At 49.6% G+C, this 21,973-nt stretch overlaps 1 protein-coding gene across 1 annotated transcript in view; it reads left to right on the top strand.

Annotated features, from left to right (window-relative positions):
• Positions 1-21,973, top strand: part of dusp22a (dual specificity phosphatase 22a) — a 362,961-nt gene that overhangs the window by 176,868 nt on the left and 164,120 nt on the right. The window contains exon 4 of the mRNA XM_070897023.1: positions 1,312-1,394. Coding sequence (XP_070753124.1) covers positions 1,312-1,394 — 83 coding nt within the window. The remainder of the gene's footprint in view (positions 1-1,311; positions 1,395-21,973) is intronic.

Raw genomic sequence — 21,973 nt, 5'->3', positions numbered from 1 at the left:
GAAAGCAACTTCTTCACTTCCTGGTTTCCTGTCTGTGAGAATTCTGCATTGTGATTGGCTACTTGTTGATGTCAGAGAAGCATCACATTTGGGATTCCACAATATTCTACACTGATCTCAATTGCTTGTTGAAAAAGGCAAGCTTCTCGCCGCAGTGATCGCGAGATCTTCGTGGGCAGCTTTCTTCGGGGCCAGCGGCAAGCGACTTTGCTTCGCCACTGACCGCAAGTTCTGGGCCATCGTGTGTATAACAACAACAGCAACAACTTATATTTATATAGCGCCTTTAATGTAGTGAAATGTCCCAAGGCGCTTCACAGGAGTATTATGAGATTTAAAAAATTTGACACCGAGCCACAAAGGGAGAAATTAAGGCAGGTAACCAAAAGCTTGGTCAAAGAGGTAGGTTTTAAGGAGTGTCTTCAAGGAGGAAAGAGAGGTAGAGAGATGGAGAGGTTTAGGCAGGGAGTTCCAGAGTTTAGGGCCGAGGCAACAGAAGGCACGGCCACAAATGTTTGAGCGATTATAATCAGGGATGCTCAAGAGGGCAGAATTAGAGGAGCGCAGATATCTCGGGGAATTGTGGGGCTGAAGGAGATTATAGAGATAGGGAGGAGCGAGGCCTTGGAGGGATTTGAAAACAAGGATAAGAATTTTGAAGTCGATGTGTTGCTTAACCGGGAGCCAATGTAGGTCAGCGAGCACAGGGGGTGATGAGTGAGCGGGAATTGGTGCGAGTGACACAGTCAGCCGAGTTTTGGATTAATTTTAGTTTACGTAGGGTAGAATGTGGAAGGCCAACCAGGAGTGCGTCGTAGTGGTCAAGATTTGAGGTAACAAAGGCACGAATGAGGGTTTCAGCAGCGGATGAGCTGAGGCAAGGGCAGAGATGGGTGATTTTACGGAGGTGGATATAGAGTGTCTTAGTTATGCTGCGAATATGTGGTAGAAAACTCATTTCAGGTCAAATATGACACCAAGGTTGCGAATGGTGTGACTCAGCCTCAGACAGAAGTTGGGGAGAGAGATGGGGAACAGAGTTTGTGGCGGGGACCGAAAACAATGGCTTCGATCTTCCCAATATTCAATTGGAGAACATTTCTGCTCATCCAGAACTGGATGTCGGACAAGCAGTCTGACAATTTAGAGACTGTGGAGGTGTTGAGAGAAGTGATAGTGAGGTAGAGCTGGGTGTCATCAGTGTACATGTGGGAACTAACGCTGTGTTTTTGGATGATGTCGCTAAGGTGCAACATTACGTAGGTGTTCAGTCACTATGAAAATGGTCTTTGTATTTACTCTTCCCCTCAGACTCCCAGGACAAAGACAACTTGGTGAAGAATGGAGTCTCGCATGTCCTGTCCATTTGCAACAACGCAAAGCCTGCGCTTGACGTAAGTGTCGCAGCTTAGCAAGAGCTGCAGCAATCATATTTGTCTGATTGTATTGTTCTGCCATTAAAGGGAGGCGTTACCATAGGTTGGCGGTTTGGGCAGATTTGTTTTGTGGTCAAGGGTCAGCTTTGGCTCAGTGGGTAGCACCCTCGTCTTTGAGTCAGAAGGTTGTGGGTTCAAGTCCCACTCCATAGACTTGAAAATAAAAATCTAGGTTGACACTCCAGTGGAGTGCTGCACTGTCAGAGGTGCCATCTTTCGGATGAGACATTAAACCAAGGCCATGTCTGCTCTCTCAGGTGGATGTAAAAGATCCCACGGCACTATTTTGAAGGCAAGCAGGGAAGTTATCCCTCAATCAACATCACTAAAAGAAATACAATTTATCTGATCATTATCACGTTGCTGTTTGAGGGAGCTTGCTGTGCGCAAATTAGCCACCGTGTTTCCTATCATCATCATCATAGGCAGTCCCTTGGAATCGAGGAAGACTTGCTTCCACTCTTAGCATGAGTTCTTAGGTGGCTGTACAGTCCAATACGAGAACCACAGTCTCTGTCACAGGTGGGACAGACAGTGGTTGAAGGGAAGGGTAGGCGGGGAGCCTGGTTTGCCGCACGCTCCTTCCGCTGCCTGCGCTTGTTTTCTGCATGCTCTCGGTGATGATACTCGAGGAGTTCAGCGTCCTCTCGGATGCACTTCCTCCACTTAGGGCGGTCTTTGGCCAGGGACTCCCAGGTATCGGTGGGGATGTCACACTTTATTAGGGAGGCTTTGAGAGTGTCCTTGTAACGTTTCCTCAGCCCACCTTTGGCTCGTTTGCCGTGGACGAGTTCCTTGCTTTGGGATTTCGTGTCTGGCATGCGAACTATGTGGCCTGCCCAGCGGAGCTCATCAAGTGTGGTCAGTGCTTCAATGCTGGGGATGTTGGTCTGGACGAGGACGCTAATGTTGGTGCGTCTTTCCTCCCAGGGGATTTGTAGGATCTTGCGGAGACATCGTTGGTGGTATTTTTCCAGCGACTTGAGGTGTCTACTGTACATGGTCCATGTTTCTGAGCCATACAGGAGGGCGGGTATTACTACAGCCCTGTGGACCATGAGTTTGGTGACAGTTTTGAGGGCCTGGTCTTCAAACACTCTTTTCCTCAGGCGACCGAAGGCTGCACTGGCGCACTGGAGGCGGTGTTAGATCTCGTCATCAATGCCTGCTCTTGTTGATAGGAGGCTCCCAAGATAAGGGAAGTGGTCCACGTTGTCCAGGGCTGCGCCGTGGATCTTGATGTCTGGGGGGCAGTGCTGTGTGGCGAGGACAGGCTGGTGGAGGACCTTTGTCTTACTGATGTTTAGCGTAAGGCCTACGCTTTCATACGCCTCAGTAAATATGTTGACTATGTCCTGGAGTTTAGCCTCTGTGTGTGCATAGACGCAGACGTCATCCGCGTACTGTAACTCGATGACAGAGGTTGGTGTGGTCTTGGACCTGGCCTGGAGACGGCGAAGGTTGAACAGCTTCCCACTGGTTCTGTAGTTTAGTTCCACTCCAGCGGGGAGCTTGTCAACTGTGAGGTGGAGCATGGCAGCGAGGAAGATTGAGAAGAGGGTTGGGGCGATGACGCAGCCCTGCTTGACCCCGGTCTGGACGTGAATTGGGTCTGTGATGGATCCGTTGGTAAGGATCACGGGTTTCCTATATTAGAACAGAGACTACACTCCAAAAGTACTTCATTGGCTTTGGGACGTCCTCAGGTTGTGATCGGTGCTATATAAATGCGAGTCTTTCTTTTAACGGCGTTTCCCCCAAAATCTCAGTTTCACATAGTTACGTTGGTCGCTACACCCGGTTCCTGTTGCACCAGGTGCTTCCCCCCCCCCAGGTTCTGCCATTTGCTTTGTGCAACTTGTGCTGGGATTCAATTCCATGGGCGCAGCAGCCTCCCATATGGCCCATTCTTCACGCGTGAACCTAACCCAACTGTCGTGCCCCTCGGTGCCCCAGTTGCAAGCTGCTAATTCATCCCAGATTAATTCATCGCAGCCAATTCATCTCAGCCCAGCCTGTATGTCTTCTCCACTCACTGGATAAACTCACGGGAGCCACTGGTCAATTATGAAGTGACCCAGAAGAGGAGAGGGCCCAGGGGCAGCACGGGCCAGCCCACACTGCGATTTATCTGCGCACTAGGCCCATGCAGCAGAGCAGGTCTCCATTCGTCCTAGTTAACCCTGTAGGCCTAGCTCAGTCAAGCCCATGTGGCTGAAATGCAACGGTCACCACACGTTAAAAAAATCCACACGCAGGCATCTTCCACCCCTGGAGTTCAGGACTGGAATATTGGGTCCTTCATTGAAACATCTGTGAACTCATCCCTTTTGGTGTGGAAGCAAGTCATCCTCGTTCGAGGGACCGCCTATGATGATGACGATGAAGTGGTAGCTGACAGATTTGAGAAGGAGGTGGTCAGTGAGGGTGGATGAGCAATAAGTTTGGAGTGGAGATGGAGGAAATAGGATCGAGTGCGTGTCGGAGCACGGATCATCAGTCAGTGAGAATATAAAGAGCATGGGATGGAGGGTATCGTGGCACTGTCCATGATCAATAAGAACATAAGAACATAAGGATTAGGAACAGGAGTAGGCCATCTAGCCCCTCGTGCCTGCTCCGCCATTCAACAAGATCGTGGCTGATCTGGCCGTGGACTCAGCTCCACTTACCCGCCCACTCCCCGTAACCCTTAATTCCCTTATTGGTTAAAAATCTATCTATCTGTGATTTGAATACATTCAATGAGCTAGCCTCAACTGCTTCCTTGGGCAGAGAATTCCACAGAATGAAATTTGAACCCAGGTCTCCAGAGGATACTGCAACAGAAATAGAAGACCTTAGACCGCTCAGCCATGCTGCCTACTCTTTATGACTCTTAAAATAAATTGGCACCAACGTGCAAACTTGTAGAAACCGATGGGAATAGTTTACAAAATGGCACCTGAATTAAGATCTGGGAAGAAGTGGCTCTTTTTCTTTGTAAATTATTTTCTTCTGTTGTCCCTCTTTTAAGTCTCACCTCAGCACATCCCCTTTTCCAGCTGGGCTCGGCCTGTGTCCCTCTATCCCTGCCACTGGGAGGTATGTGGGAACAGCTCAGGATTTACTAGCCACAGGGGCTGAAATTCAGCAGCCCACCAGCCGCTGCCACCGACAGTCCTCCTGCAGATCCGCCCAATGCCACTTTTTGGAGGTGGTCTGGAACGGGCGGGAGAGGCGCTGGGAAGCGCCCGCTGACGTCAATGGACGGCCGAGTGGCCCAACTGACCTCCCGCCCGCCGAGCTCCCAGATTCCTGCGGGCGGGACTCGGCGGCAGAACGGGGGCAGACCGCTGGCTGCAGGCTGGTCTGTCCCCGACGGTGAATATGAAGAACCTGAAAAAAAGGTAAGTTAACATTTAAAAACATTTTTTTCCCAACAGTGACTTACCTGGATGGGGGCCCCTGAAGGTCTTCAGATATTTTTTGTATTTTTTATTTGTGATTTTGTTTCAGGTCTTCGACCCTCCGTGGGCCCAACTCCACCCTTGGTGGCACTTGGGCGGCAAGCGCCTCTGCCGCCGAGAATGGGACCTCCCGCCCGCTACCGCCCAGATTGGTGGCGTACCTTGTCCATTTGCTGCTCGCTGACCTTCGAGGTACCTTCTTCATGAATATCCCATCCAAAGTATCGTCCGGTACCTCGGCGGCCACCGGCGGCACTTTGGGCGGCACTTGGGTGGGCGGCGGCCTCGCTGAAAATCTGCCCCCATGCAGTTGTTCCTCTCCCCTCCCTCGGGGTGAAGGAAAGGTCTCTGTTCTGTGTCTTCCCATGTTGACAAGACTGACATGGGGGAAGCTCACTGCATGACGGAAGTAGTCACAAATCCGTATCCCACCGTTCATGGCGCCTTCAAGGAACGCCCCTTTTAATTGATCATATTAGTCGGAACTTCCATTATTGTCTGTACTGTAAGGGCACTTGTAAAAATTTATAGAGTCATGGAATGATACAAAAAAGAAAGAAAGACTTGCAATTATATTGCGCCTTTCACGACCACCGGACGTCTCAAAGCGCTTTACAGCCAATGAAGTACTTTTTGGAGTGTAGTCACTGTTGTGATGTAGGAAAGAACAGCAGAAAAAGAGGCCATTCAGTCCATCGTGCCTGTGTCTGCTCTTTGAAAAAGCTATCCAATTAGTCCCACTCCCCTGCTCTTTCCCCTTAGCCCTGCAATCTTTAAGTTCTAGTTTACAAATATTTGAGTTAAGATATATAGGTGGGTGCTAATTTGGCCCCGGGCTTCCTAATTACTGAAGGAAGCCGAACCTCAGTACAGCTGCCATTTCTTTACAATATGGGACTCTTGGGCTGGTCAAAAAGGCACAGCTTAGCATCCCAATATAGAATTACTGGTGATGTATTGCATGTTGACTGAAACCCACCCCGCCCACTGGTTATAGGTTTATAAAGCCCTGTCGAACACGCAGCTGTTTTGAATCAAGCAGACAACACAAATGGTGCAAATTAATTTGCGGCAATGTTTGATTGGAGCCAAATCTCTCACTTCTTGATACTGGTCAAAGGCAAACCCAGAAGCAAATTGATTCGAATCAAGCTGGTGTAAACACTTCGATAAGGACCCTGTCTTCACCATTTTCCCATCCTATTTTGACACACCAGAGGGCATGTCAGGTGGGTGGTCTGACACTGTCCCGTGGACAACACTATGCTTCAGAGCAGACGTTAGGGTGACTAAATTGAGTTTAGTTCAATTGATCTGAATTGGATTAGATTGTACAATGTAACACATAGGAAAGACGTAATAGGTGTATTTGGAGGTAAGCACTAACAGACTGTCATAGACAATGTTTGGCCTTGAACATTTGAAGTGAATTATGAGATGATAGTATTTTTCTCTCCCTCTCTCTCTTCTGCCTGCTCTCTCGCTGCCCTGCCTCTCTTCCCCACCTTTCTTTCTCTGCTCTCACCTCTCTCTCCCCCTCCCCTTCTCCCCCTTCTCTTTCTCCCCTCACTCTCCACTCTCTCTCTCCTCTCCCCTCCCCCTCTCTCTCACCTCTCTCGTTCCCCTGCCTCTCTTCCCCACCTTTCTCTCTCTCTGCTCTCTCCTACCTCTTTCTCCCCCCACCTCCCCTCATTCTCCACTCTCTCGTCTCTCTCCCTCCTCTCGTTCGCCTGCCTCTCTCTGCCACCTCTCTCCTTCCTCTCCCACTCTCTCACTCTCTCGCTTCCCTTCTCTCTCTCTCCCCCTTTCTCTCCCACTCTCTCTCTCCCGCTCACTCTCTTTCTCCTGCTCTCTCTCTCCCTTTGCTCGCTCTCTCTGCCCCCCTCTCACTCTCCCTTTCACCCCACTCTCCCCATTCTCTCCTCTCTCTCAACTCTCCCCCTTCTCTCCTCTCTCTTGCTCCCCTGTCTTTCTCCCCACCTTTCCTTTCTTCCATTCTCTATTGCTCTCCCCACTCTCTTGCTCGCCCCACTCTCTTCCCTCCTCTCTCTCTCCCACTCGCTCGCTCTCCCTCTCTATCTGCCCCCTCTCTCTCTCTTTCTCTCTCTCTCTCTCTTTCTCTCTCTCTCTCTCTCTCTCTCTCTCTCTCTCTCGCTCTCGCTCTCGCTCTCGCTCTCGCTCTCGCTCTCTCTCTCCCCTCCTCTCTCTCCCCCGCTCTCTCACCCCCCCTCTCTCTCACTCTCTCTCCCTCTCTCTCACTCTCTCTCCCCCTTTTCTTCCCCACTCCCTTGGCCGCCTTATCTTTGCGTGCTCCTTATTTTCATACTCAACTTTCCAGGCATTAAATGTACCTAGATAAACTGGTTATAATTGGAGGGGGAATCACCATCAGTATGATTTTGTTGCATGTGGGTTTTGAGAGCATCTGCCACACTTTAAAGGCTCAAAAGCATAATAATAGAAAGGCGGCCATTTTATATCGGAGATGAAAATTTGCAATCCTCTGGTTTTACGTAAGAACATAAGAACATGAGAATTAGGAACAGGAGTAGGCCATCTAGCCCCTCGAGCCTGCTCCGCCATTCAACAAGATCATGGCTGATCTGGCCGTGGACTCAGCTCCACTTACCCGCTCGCTCCCCATAAGCCTTAATTCCCTTATTGGTTAAAAATCTATCTATCTGTGATTTTAATACATTCAATGAGCTAGCCTCAACTGCTTCCTTGGGCAGAGAATTCCACAGATTCACAACCCTCTGGGAGAAGAAATTCCTTCTCAACTCGGTTTTAAATTGGCTCCCGCGTATTTTGAGGCTGTGCCCCCTAGTTCTCGTCTCCCCGACCAGTGGAAACAACCTCTCTGCCTCTATCTTGTCTATCCCTTTCATTATTTTAAATGTTTCTATAAGATCACCCCTCATCCTTCTGAACTCCAACGAGTAAAGACCCAGTCTACTCAATCTATCATCATAAGGTAACCTTCTCATCTCCGGAATCAGCCTAGTGAATCGTCTCTGTATCCCCTCCAAAGCTAGTATATCCTTCCTTAAGTAAGGTGACCAAAACTGCACGCGGTACTCCAGGTGCGGCCTCACCAATACCCTATACAGTTGCAGCAGGACCTCCCTGCTTTTGTACTCCATCCTTCTCGCAATGAAGGCCAACATTCCATTCGCCTTCCTGATTACCTGCAAACTAACTTTTTGGGATTCATGCACAAGGACCCCCAGGTCTCTCTGCACCTCAGCATGTTGTAATTTCTCCCCATTCAAATAATATTCCCTTTTACTGTTTTTTTTTCCAAAGTGGATGACCTCACATTTTCCGACATTGTATTCCATCTGCCAAACCTTAGCCCATTTGCTTAACCTATCTAAATCTCTTTGCAGCCTCTCTGTGTCCTCTGCACAATCCGCTTTCCCACTAATCTTTGTGTCATCTGCAAATTTTGTTACACTACATTTTGTCCCCTCTTCCAGGTCATCTATGTATATTGTAAACAGTTGTGGTCCCAGCACCGATCTCTGTGGCACACCACTAACCACCGATTTCCAACCCGAAAAAGACCCATTTATCCCGACTCTCTGCTTTCTGTTAGCCAGCCAATTCTCGATCCATGCTAATACATTTCCTCTGACTCCGCGTATCTTTATCTTCTGCAGCAACCTTTTGTGTGGCACCTTATCGAATGCCTTTTGGAAATCTAAATACACCACATCCATCGGTACACCTCTATCCACCATGCTCGTTATATCCTCAAAGAATTCCAGTAAATTTTGAGAGATCACCAAGTTCAGCGACCCTCAAAAGCAGTTTCCCCCACTAACATCTGAGAGAACGGTTAAGCCTGACCAGTGCAACGTACTCGGGTTAATGAGCAGAGACAGATTAGGCTCGGATCTCTGCCATTTCTAGTGTACACATTAATCATCATCATCATAGGCAGTCCCTCGAAGCGAGGATGACTTGCTTCCACGCCAACAAGGGATGAGTTCACAGGTGTTTCAATGAAGGACCGAATATTTCAGATCCCGAACTACATCCTGAAGGGTGGAAGATACCTGTGTGTGGATTTTTTTTACATGTGGTGGCTGTTGCACATCAGCCACCACACGGGCTTGACAGAGCTAGGTCTTGGTCCAGTGGCAAGGATTACCCAAGACGACTGGAGACCTGCTCTGCTGCACGGACCTAGCGCGTGCACATATCGTAGTGTGGGCTGGCCCGTGCTGCCTCTTCTGAGCCCCAGACTCATGCCTCTCCTGGGCCCCGATCACTTCCTTCTACAATCTCTTGCCACTCCTTCGCCCCTATTTCTGTGCCTGCCCGCATTGCAATCGCCGACCTGGCTTCGCAGCCGTTGCCCTCCTGCAGCAGCACGTGCTGCTCCCTGCAGTGGTATGCCGCCACACACGGCTCCCTCCAAAGGCCCTGGCCTGCTGATTGTCTTGCAGGCCGGGACTGCGCCGATGTCTGGGCCTGGAGAGATCTCGGGGCAGTTGTGGGGATGGAGGAGCTATCTCTATAACTTTCTCCATCCCTACACCCCTCCGAGATCTCTGTTACCTCCTCCATCCCTACACCCCTCCGAGATCTCTGCAACCTCCAATCCTACACCCCTCCAAGATATCTGTAACCTCCTCCATCCCTACACCCCCCCCCGAGATCTCTGTAACCTCCTCCAATCCTACACCCCTCCGAGATCTCTGTAATCTCCTCCAATGCTACATCCCTCCGAGATCTCTGTAGCCTCCTCCAATCCTACACCCCTCTGAGATCTCTGTAGCCTCCTCCAATCCTACACCCCTCCGAGATCTCTGCAACCTCCATTCCTACACCTCCCCCGAGATCTCTGTAACCACCCATTAATACAGGTCTCTTGTACTGCTGGGTTCAGTAACTTCTCAAAGAAGTTGTTAAAGAAGCATCAATGTCGATCAATTTCTTGAAATGGTTTGATTCTTCTTATTTAAAAAAACACGTTGCTGGTGTTGGCAAAACTCACGTTTGAAATTTGGAACCGGCCCTTTAAATGAAAGATCCAGAAGTGGAAAGCAGGTTGGATTTATTACGAGCAATGGAACGTTTGAGATACCGCAAGAAGCTGAAATAAAGCCATGAGTGTGTTTGCGCGACGGATAAAGAGATTGATTGTGGAGGTGCTGCAAAACAGACAATTTATGTTCAGGTCCAGGGTCAGTAATGGCGAGGTGCTAAGGTAATATGTGGGGCTTTTATGAAAAGGGTTCGATATGTTTGAGTCCTGCATACAGGCTAGTTGTGGTTTGCTCAAGTTCTATAATGTTTTGTGAGAGTTAAATGGGCCCCATTTATAATATAAAACTGGGGGAATTCAGTAGACCGCACGAGCAGGCATTGGCTGGAGATTTTTCTTCTGGACTTAAAATTGATATCCAGCATGAAGTGGGTTTCACTGCACTGAGGAACTTCGGTCTTTATAATCACTGCCCCTTACCCCAATAAAGTTCCTAGTTGAGAATATCCATGCAGTTTTCAATGTAATCTTAGCACACAATCAAGGCAAGCAACTTTTCGTGTGGGAGCAAAATCGTCTCCTCTCTCTCCCCTCTCTCTCCCCTCTCTCTCGCTCTCCCCACTCTCTCCCCCTCTCTCTCCCTCACTCTCTCCCACTCATTCTCTCCCCCTCACTCTCTCTCTCCCACTCGCTCTCCCCTCTCTCTCGCTCTCTCTCGCTCTCCCCACTCTCTCCCCCTCTCTCTCCCTCACTCTCTCCCACTCATTCTCTCCCCCTCACTCTCTCTCGCCCACTCGCTCTCCCCACTCTCACCCGCTCACTCTCTTCCACTCGTTCTCTCCCCCTCACTCTCTCTCTCCCACTCGCTCTCCCCACTCTCCCCCCCTCACTCTCTCCCTCTCGTTCTCTTCCCCTCACTCTCTCTCTCTCCCACTCGCACTCTCCCCCTTTCTATCTCCCCACTCCCCCCCCCCCCTCTGGTTTTCAGCCAGAAGTTTGATTCCCTCCCCCGAAACCGCCCCCCCCTCCCCGGGCCCCCGCATGACTTCCCTCGTGCCTTTTGGCCCTTTCCGCGATCTGTCCGGCGAGTCCCGAGTGACCTCATTAGCATATATTATAATGAGGGCAGTGGTGCTGCAGCTCTGAGTTTCCTGCTTTTCCACTGGCGGAGCACGGGGGGGGTAAGCCGGACTGAGAACCACAAGGCGCAGCTCGGGCCAGGATCAGCGAGGAGTCTCTGAGCCTGAAGTGTGTGGAGAGTCACAGCTGCCATTTCTGCAACGGGGCGGATGTCTCTTTGCATTGTATCTTTTCTCCGCATCATATTTTTGTTTTGTCGACAAAGACCCGGGCTTCCTTCTCACTGCTTCGGAGCCAGAATCTGCCTGAATCGAAGAATGGTGCAACAACAGAAAGACTTCCATTTATAGAGCACCTTTCACAACCTCAGAACATCCCAAAGCGCATCACAGTCAATGACGTACTTTTGAAGTGCTACAGATCTGTGCTGAGGGCAGGCAGTGTTTGATTGTTTGCACTGGTCAGCGAGACACTAACGGGGGAGCATGGACTTAAGACGATCACAAAAAGAATGAAAGGAAAGGGTGGATAAACATTCTTCACATGGAGGGAAGTTCGACTGTGGAATTCACTGCCACAATCCATTGGTGAGGTGAAACAGAGTTCATACATCAATTATTTTAAAATGTAATTGGATAGTTGCTTGAAAAAGAGTAATAGGGAAGGGTATGGGGGAGGGGAGAGGGAAAGTGGAATTAAATGTTTGGTGTCTCATGTGGAGAAACACATCGGCGCAGACTAGATGGGCTGAATGGCCTGTTTCTGTGCTGTAACGTTCAATGAAATCAATAAATAGGCAGCTTTTTCTTTTAAGTGGATTAATACAGGTGCAGCGTTGAGAGTCCGGAACCCTCGGGACCGAGGCTGTTCTGGATTCCGGGCTTTTCCGGACTTTCGATCGTCTTTCTGATGTCACGAATCCAGAAACAACTGAGCCCAGGTTCAGATATTTCCGGATTTCGGAACGTCAGAAAGAGGGAGGGGGGGGGGGTGGTCCCTGCCGAGGAGCTGTTCGGGCGGGCCCCGCCGAAGCAGTGGTGTTGGGGTGGGCCGGCGAGGAGGCCCCAAGGCAAGGGCAGTGGCGGCAAGCGGGGCGAGGGGTGGTGAGGCGAGGGGTGGTGAGGCGAGGGGTGGTGAGGCGAGGGGTGGTGAGGCGAGGCCCAAGGTCGGGCACGGCGGGACCCCGAGGTCAGCAGTGTTGGCAGGTCCAGATTCCGGAACAGTTTACGGCTTCCGGATGACCTTGCCAACAATTGGTCCGGAGTTGGATTCCGGAACATTCCGGAACTCCGGATATTCGATGCTGCACCTGTACCCCCCATTAAAGAGAACAAAAGACTTGCCTTTCTATAGCGCCTTTCACGACCACCGGACAAGATAGAGGCAGAGAGGTTGTTTCCACTGGTCGGGGAGACTAGAACTAGGGGGCACAGCCTCAAAATACGGGGGAGCCAATTTAAAGCCGAGTTGAGAAGGAATTTCTTCTCCCAGAGGGTTGTGAATCTGTGGAATTCTCTGCCCAAGGAAGCAGTTGAGGCTAGCTCATTGAATGTATTCAAGTCACAGATAGATAGATTTTTAACCAATAAGGGAATTAAGGGTTACGGGGAGCGGGCGGGTAAGTGGAGCTGAGTCCACGACCAGATCAGCCATGATCTTGTTGAATGGCACAGCAGGCTCGAGGGGCTAGATGGCCTACTCCTGTTCCTAATTCTTATGTTCTTATGTTCTTATGTCCCAAAATGCTTTACAACCAATGAAGTACTTTTCTTGGAGCGTAGTCACGCAGCAGCCAATTTGCATACTGCAAGCTCCCACAAACTGCAATGTGATAATGACCAGATAATCTGTTTTTGTTATGTTGGTTGTCTGAACTTTGCGAGTGATTTTATTTTGAGGAGTAATTTATTGTACCAAAGGGATGCTGTGTGGTTTGGGCCAGGCCCAATGTCAGGGGCAAGCTGCTCCTAACCTGTGTGTCAGAGCCACTAATGTTGGCTGTCTGGGAAGCCCTGTGTTGTAAAAGCAGCGATACTTGCTGTGGTCGCTCAGTTGCAATCCCATTTTCACATTCAGTCGATATTCATGAATTTGAATGAATGGGTTTAAATTGTTTTTCTACACAGACAGTTGCTGATGCAGTTTGGACATTTCTGATTGTAAATTGTGTACACTAACCTACGAACCATTTTACCAGGGCAATGACAGACCTTATTGTGCACTCCGCGCTGTGTCATCAGTGTAGAATTGGCACAACTGTGTTTCCACTAACTGGAGTAGAGTTTTTAAAAATGCTTGTGGATCTCGTGTGATGTTGAAAATACGAGTGGATCTTGTGTGCTCACAGTAAGTGGGAGGCCGCTTTGTTTTAACGGAATTATAAAACGTAACAAATGTTGTCTTCTGCTGTGACGGTGTGTAAGGTGACGTCTCCCTCTAGGTCCAGGAGCTCTAATTGCTGTGCCTCCCTGAGATTGTTTGGAGGTCTTTTGCTTGGTAGTAGCAGAGCAAATCAAATATCAATATCTGAGTCCGATATCCAGGCCAAAGTTTCCGGTGTAACAGCGTGGATATCTTGTAGGCTGCCTGCGGATTTCCTATGAAGGCAGTACTGAATGATGTGCTCCAGGGTCTGATTAGAAGCTCCACAGTCACATGATGGGGATGCTTTAATCTTCCACCTATGGAGAAGGTGACAGCATCGACCGTGACCAGTTCTGAGACAGTCCATTGTTTGCAAGGAAGGTTTGTCCCTTCAGGTTGTCCTCTGTAAGGAATCCATTCCGTATGTTGCAGTTCTTCCAAGCATTTCGCCATTGGTTTAGAGGTTAATTCCTCTTGGACGGATTCTGAGGTCAGTGAGAATTATATAGCCAGTTTGTGCTGCAGTAGCACTGTGTTCAAGTGACATGTCACTAAAAGTTGCGACAGAGGTTAGCAAGGCCATTAAAAAAGCAAAGCAAGCATTAGGGTTTATTTCTAGAGGCATAGAATTGAAAAGTAGGGCAGTTAGGCTGAACCTATATTGAACCCTGGTTAGACCACACTTAGAGTACTGCGAACAGTTTTGGTCGCCATATTATAAAAAGGATAGTGGGTCAAACTTTCGGCTTCATTGTCGGTAATTTTCTCGGTGGTGCAGCTGTTTTTCTGTCCGGCGAAAGTTTCCACTTAATGTTATCGCCCAGATCTGAAGATGCCCGCTGGGACCAAACCGCCCACGTGCAATGCTGGGCACAACCGCCAGGGTATGAGTTTGGCCTCAACCACCAACATCCAGATCGGCGAGAGACCCGCCCTGTAAAAGCTGCTTAAACAGGGCGGTAAGGGGGCACCCTGCAAAAAAAAGGTAAGTTAAAGGTTCTTTATTTATTTATTTTTATTTTAACACGGCGATTAGGGTTAAAACTGTCTCGGGAATGCTTTGTACGTTTTTTTTAATTACATTTTTTTTTTAAGTTTTCCCCCCTCCCTAGGCCCAACCGCAGCCTTGGACTAAATTTTAGTACTTACCGTCCATTCCGGTAACGACCGACCAGGTTACTAACTTTCCACTTGACTGCCAAGAAAACCACCGACAATGAGTGTGCAATGCCCATTTTCTCACCGGGCGATTAATTTGACTTACTTTAAACATAAAAATGGAAATTCTCGCCAGCTTTTCTCGCCGAACGTTAGCTGTTCTTCTCAGCGGGCACTCGGGCGTTGAGGGGCTTTAGGGAAAGTCCAGCCCAGAGAGTCACTGGAGAGGGTGCAGAGAAAACCTAGAAGGATGATACCAGAAATGCGAGGGTATACATATCAGGAAAGGATGAACAGGCTCGGTCTCTTTTCTCTTGAAACCAAGAAGGCTGAAGGGTGACCTAATACAGGTCTTTAAAATTCTGAAAGGTTTTGATAGAGTGGATACAGAGAGAATGTTTTCACTTGTGGGGAAGAGCATAACTAAAGGCCATCAATATAAGATAGTCACCAAGGAATCCAATAGGGAATTTAGCAGAAATTCTTTACCCAGAGAATGGTGAGTATGTGGAACTCGTTATCAGAGGGAGCAGTTGAGGCGAATAGTATAGATGCATTTAAGGGGAGGCTAGACAAGCATAGGAGGGAGAAGGGAATCGAGGGTTATGCTGATAGATTTAGATGAGGAAAGATGGGAGGTGGCTTGAGTGGAGCACAAACGCCGGCATGGACTGGTTGGGCCGAATGGCCTGTGTCTGTGTCATATACCCTATGTAATCCTATTTATACAGCGCCTTTCACAACCTCAGGACGTCCCACAGCGTTTACAGCCAACAAAGTAATTTTGGAATGTAGGAAAAACAGCAGCCACTTTGTGCACAGCAAGGTCCCATAAACAGTCATGAAATAAATGCACTGAGCCATGGTGATATAGGACATACTGAGCCCTGGTGATATAGGACACACTGTGCCATGGTGATATAGAACACACTGTGCCCTGGTGATATAGGACACACAGTGCCGTGGTGATATAGGACATACTGAGCCCTGGTGATATAGGACACTGTGCCGTGATGATATAGGACATACTGAGCCCTGGTGATATAGGACACTGTGCCGTGGTGATATAGGACACACTGTGCCCTGGTGATATAGGACATACTGAGCCCTGGTGATATAGGACACTGTGCCGTGGTGATATAGGACACACTGTGCCATGGTGATATAGAACACACAGTGCCGTGGTGATATAGGACACACTGTGCCGTGGTGATATAGGACATACTGAGCCCTGGTGATATAGGACACACTGTGCCGTGGTGATATAGGACATACTGAGCCCTGGTGATATAGGACACTGTGCCGTGGTGATATAGGACACACTGTGCCATGGTGATATAGAACACTGTGCCGTGGTGATATAGGACACACAGTGCCGTGGTGATATAGAACACTGTGCCGTGGTGATATAGAACACTGTGCCGTGGTGATATAGAACACTGTGCCGTGGTGATATAGGACACACTGTGCCATGGTGATATAGAACACTGTGCCGTGGTGATATAGGACACACAGTGCCGTGGTGATATAGAACACTGTGCCGTGGTGATATAGAACACTGTGCCGTGGTGATATAGAACACTGTGCCGTGGTGATATAGGACACACTGTGCCATGATGATATAGAACACTGTGCCGTGGTGATATAGAACACTGTGCCGTGGTGATATAGAACACTGTGCCGTGGTGATATAGGACACACTGTGCCATGGTGATATAGAACACTGTGCCGTGGTGATATAGGACACACAGTGCCGTGGTGATATAGAACACTGTGCCATGGTGATATAGAACACTGTGCCGTGGTGATATAGAACACTGTGCCGTGGTGATATAGGACACACTGTGCCATGGTGATATAGAACACTGTGCCGTGGTGATATAGGACACACTGTGCCGTGGTGATATAGAACACTGTGCCGTGGTGATATAGAACACTGTGCCATGGTGATATAGAACACTGTGCCGTGGTGATATAGGACACACTGTGCCATGGTGATATAGGACACACTGTGCCATGGTGATATAGAACACTGTGCCGTGGTGATATAGGACACACAGTGCCGTGGTGATATAGAACACTGTGCCGTGGTGATATAGGACACACTGTGCCGTGGTGATATAGAACACTGTGCCGTGGTGATATAGGACACACAGTGCCGTGGTGATATAGAACACTGTGCCGTGGTGATATAGAACACACAGTGCCGTGGTGTATTATGAACACACTGGTGCTGAATTTGCCCCTTTCCTTAACGACTGTGCGAACCACAAATCGCCGGTCATGCTGTTGAGCGCAGTGTCCGCCGACTTTTCGTTAAATGGCTGCCGAGATCGCAATTGCCCTGTCGCGTTTTTGCGGCGATGTCCGCACCCCCCCCATATCCGCGCCGGTGATGGCCAGCGCTCCTAGGTGCAACATCACTGCGTGCACAGCCGAGGTCCCCGGCCGGAAGCCTCATTGCCCTTGAAAAGTGGTCCGACTGCTGGGCGTTTTTTTTTGAGTGGTGCATCGCTCCTGATGCACACTGCCCGAGTGCCTTAAAGTAGTGCTGCTTCAGTGGGTTTTGCGTTTTTTTGCCTAGCAGCGAGAGGATACAGCACGCGCTGCTTTGCGAGTGCTGGAGGCGCCTTCCACCTGCAGAACAGGGAGGCCACTTCGAGGAGGCTGCTCTTGTGGGGGGTCTTTCAGATGGGGGCAGTGCTTGCAGGCCAACGCCTCCTGCACATTGTGTGTGCCGCCGAGGCACGGAGGAGAAGGCGGTGCCGGGGCAACGGCTGCAGAGGCAGCGGGCAAGTGCCGCAGGCGTCATTGCGGCCCACCATGGAGAGGGCCAGGGAGATGGCCACGAGAGGTGCCATACCCAACGCCCTCAGCTAGGGCATCCTCTAAGGAGGAGAATTAGGTACGTCGACCCGCTCCACCAGATACTGGGCGAACAGCCCAGGAGGCAGCCTGCAGTGGAGCCAGATGCTGGACAGCAGCAGGGAGCAGACAATGAGCTACCTCACAGAGCAAGACAGCCGCACAGATGTGGGGCCGATAGGCGATATTGCGAAAGGGTCTTCCGCCATCAATTCTCATACACTGATATGAATGATGATCAGTGCCTGCGCAGACTGCGATTCTGGGAGGATGTTGTGACTGAGCTCTGTGATCTCCTGCAGGCAGATTTGGAGCCACAGAGACGGGTGAGGACAACCCTGAGTGTGGTACCCAAGGTGACTATCGCCCTCAACTTTTATGCTACTGGGTCCCTTCCAAGCTGCCACTGCGGGCATGTGCAACATCTCGCAGTTTGCAGTCTTCAGTTGGATACGGGAAGTCACAGACGCTCTGTACAGGAGAAGGGCCGACTACATCTCCTTCTCCATGACCAGGGAAGAAACGTTTGGAGTGGCAGACTGCATTCCTGTGCATTGTGGGCTTCCCCAGGGTCCGGGGGGGGGGGGGGGGTCATTGACTGCACCCATGTCGCTCTCAGGGCACCCCAACAAACTCCCGAGCAATTCAGAACCCGCAAGGGCTTCCTGTCCTTCAACGTTCAACTCGTTTGCGACCACAACCGCAAGATTCTGCAAGTGGATGCCTGTGTCTGTGTGGCAGCCACGGCTCTTTCAAACTGCACCAGAGCGGTGTGCCACACCCTTCACTGGTCCCACTGAAGATTGCGGCCGGCCCCTGGGTGACAAGGGCTACGCGCTGAGCACTTGGCTCATGACTCCTCTGCGCAACCCTAGAACTGCTGCGCAGCTCGCGTACAATGAGAGTCTGACGGCCACCAGGACCTTCATCGAACGCACTATTAGCATTCTCAAACAGAGGTTCTGTGGCCTGGACCACTCGGGGAGTGTGCTGCAGCACTCGCCTGAGCGTGTCTCCATGTTCGTGGTGGTGTGCCACCATGAGGGCTCAGCCATTGGAGGACAAGGCAGCAGTGGCACCTGTTTTGGAGGAGGAGGCGCATGAGGACGAGGGGGGGGGCAGGATGCAGGTGGGCAGCCACGCAGGAGGCGGCGTCGCCCTGCAAGGGAAGCACAAAGCCATCTCATAGTTGCCTGGTTCACATAACTCAATGCCCAGTTGAGCCTGCGTCTGGCCATGTCCATGGGCCAAGCTGTGAGCCCTTACACACATCACTCCCGCACACTAAAATGAGAGACCTGATCACAAATTTCAAACACAAAATAAAGATTTATCACAACCCAAACAATGGGTTTCCAAAGCACTCGCATAATTCATTATCGCCCTTGTGCAGCTCCTTATTACCCCTCTTACGCAGACCTATCCTTACGGTACGCCGCAGTGTCTCCCCTGTGGCTGCCTCGTGGCTTTGGGAAGGCTGCTGTGTGTCTGGGGGGGGAGCTACCGATGACCTTCGCGGTCGCCCTCGACCAGCTGTGGCCCTGAAAGGGCCAGCTGCAGTCTGGGTCGCACCCTCCTGTGCGCCTTCGGTCGGAGGTGGCTGGGCGAAGCCATGGTTGGCAGCAATTGCGGAGTGGCCGGTCTCGGCTCAGAGCTGCCGCGAACCGGAGAGGCAACATCAGTCTCCTGGTCCGAGGAGCCAGCACCGCTCCCCCCCTCTCCACCCCGGGGCAGCACCCCACCTCCCCCACCAAGCTGCTGGAGCACAGGTCGGCAGGGTGGGGTGGCACCGTTAGGTCCCCGGGGGACCCAGACACAATGGCAGCAGTCAGATCTCGCGTAGCCTCCAGCTGAGACTGCATGACAGCAGCCACATTCTGAAAGCCAACAGAGGCGACAGCAGTCAGATGCTCAGAGAGTGCATGAGAGCATTCTGAGCCTCCAGGGCAACGGCCATCCTGTGGATTCTATAGGGTCTTTCACACAGCATTTGAGATAAAGGGTAATCCACCGTTTGGTTGTTAACTGAAGTATTGTACGTTAATTCACTTTTAGAATACTGTGATACAAGGAAATATTCACATGGCAGTGAATGAAATGATCTCTTACATTTAATTTAAAAAACTGTTTGTAAAGAAGGACTGTTGTGTAATTTCTATCGAACATAAACCTGATTTAACGAAACCACTTCTAAGCACTGCCTGTATATTACAGCGGGTAAACACCAGGGGGCAGTGCTACAACGCGTATGTATCACTCAGCAGCGTTTCGAGGTGCTCTGGAATCGCCAGTCAGCAGAACTGCTCTCCCCACTTAAGATGTATTCTACAGAGCGACAGCCCCCTCCCCAATTACAAGCCTTCCCCAGGCGGATTAAGGCTTGGCATGGTTCAGAAGAGTGGCATTTCTTCAGTAAAAAAAAACAAAATATTAACGGAATAATCTAGTTTTGTAGCGCATATCAGATCACAATTTAGCAAAATAAAAGCGAGAAATTTTTTTTTAATAGTACGAATATTCCAAGTGGCGCGTCAGACAGAAGAAGCTGAGCAGTTATTTAGTGGGTAGCGAGCAGCGTTGTTCAGGAACACAGTACACAGCAGTGATCAAGGGACCAGCAGCACACATCAGAGATTGCGATACATTGATCCACCTGTCTCAGTAACCATTTACAGACCAAATTGATCTCCGTAACAACGCACCTGTGAAGTGCCTTGGGACCTTTTACTATGTTAAAAGGTGCTATATAAATGCAAGTTGTTATTGTTGTAACGTGATTTCACTGCATCAGTTCGCAAAGTAGCACCTCACTTGAAAGCTTCCACTGCTTTAAAAAAAAAATCAGCAAGTATTACAAAGTATTTACAGCACAGAAACAGGCCATTCGGCCCAACAGGTACATGCCAGTGTTTATGCTCCACATGACCCTCTACCCTACCCCTCAGCTGTGGCTCAGTGGTTGGCACTCTCGCCTTCTGAGTCCAAAGGTTGTGGGTTCAAGTCCCACTCCAGAGACTTGAACACATAAATCTAGGCTGACACTCCAGTGCAGTACTGAGGGAGTGCTGCACTGTCAGAGGGTGCCGTCTTTTGGATGAGACGTTAAACCGCGGCCCCATCTGTTCTCTCAGGTGGATGTAAACGAAGCCATGGCACTATTTCAGAGAAAAACAGGGGAGTTATTCCCAGTGTCCTGACTAATATTTATCCCTCAATCAACATAACAAAAGCAGATTATTTGCTCATTATCACACAGCTGTTTGTGGGAGCTTGCTGTGCACAAATTGACTGCTGCATTTCCCACATTACAACAGCGATTACACTTCAAAACGTACTTCATTGGCTGTAAAGCATTTGGGATGTCCTGAGGTTGTGAAAGATGCTATATAAATGCAAGTCTTTCTTCATCTAACCCCATCAACATATCCTATATATATATATATATATGAGATGTTTTAATTAGATTTTTTTTGATAGCAGGCAGGAACTGGGAATTTTGGATTTGAGTAAACTCACTTTGTTGGCTCACTCCAATTGATCCCAGTGCTCCACTCTGCCAATCTACAGATCCTACAACGACCATTGTTATTCATAGATTGGAGAAAACATTTTCATAGGTATTATTTATTTTTCACTTGCTTTCCGGCCATTGCCTTGAACAGAAATCTTGCAGAACATCATCATAGAATCATGGTTATAGCATGAAAGGAGGCCATTCGGCCCATCGAGCCCGTGCCGGCTCTCTGCAAGAGCTCTTCAGCTAGTCCCACTCCCCCGCCCTTTCCCAGTAGTCCTGAGAATTTATTTCCTTTAGGTACTTATCCAATTTCCTTTTGAAAGCCATGATTGAGTCTGCCTCCACCACCTTTTCAGGCAGTGCATTCCAGATCCTAACTGCTCGCTGCGTAAAAATGTTTTTTCTTATGCCACCTTTGGTTCTCCTGCCAATCACCTTAAATGTGTGTCCTCTGGTTCTTGACCCTTCTGCCAGTGGGAACAGTTTCTCTCTGTCGCCTCTGTGCAGACTCCTCATGATTTTGAACACCTCGGTCAAATCTCCTCTCAACCTTCTCTGCTTTAAGCAGATCAACCCCAGCTTCTCCAGTGTATCCACATAACTGAAGTCCCTCAACCCTGGAATCATTCTCATACATCTTTTCCGCACCCTCTCTAAGGCCTTCATATCCTTCCTAAAGTGCAGTGCCTAGGATTGGACATAATGCTCCAATTGAGGCCGACCCAGTGGTTTAGAAAGGTTCATCATAATGTCCTTGCTTTTGTACTTTATGCCGCTATTGATGAAGCTCAGGATCCCGTATACTTTTTTAACGGCTTTTCTCAATCTGCCCTGTCACCTTCAACAATTTGTGCACATAAACCCCCAGGTCCCTCTGTTCATGCACCCCCTTTAGGATTGTACCCTTCAGTTTATATTGCCTCTCCTCATTCTTTCTACTAAAATGTATCACAGACGCTGGGGGAAGCAACATCGCCGCACCAGCGTAACAAATTGGTCCCGGATCCCTCGTACAACACCACCAGGACGGCGTTGTGCCGGAGGTTAGCACTGCACTACCTACCACCATACCCCCCGACACCAATTTACCTCGTTTAGCCCAGCGGCC

Source organism: Pristiophorus japonicus, chromosome 13 (genome assembly GCF_044704955.1).
Source record: "Pristiophorus japonicus isolate sPriJap1 chromosome 13, sPriJap1.hap1, whole genome shotgun sequence".
Lineage (NCBI taxonomy): Eukaryota > Metazoa > Chordata > Chondrichthyes > Pristiophoridae > Pristiophorus > Pristiophorus japonicus.
The sequence above is the reverse complement of the archived record's forward strand: the minus strand, read 5'-3'. Positions and strand labels throughout refer to the sequence as shown.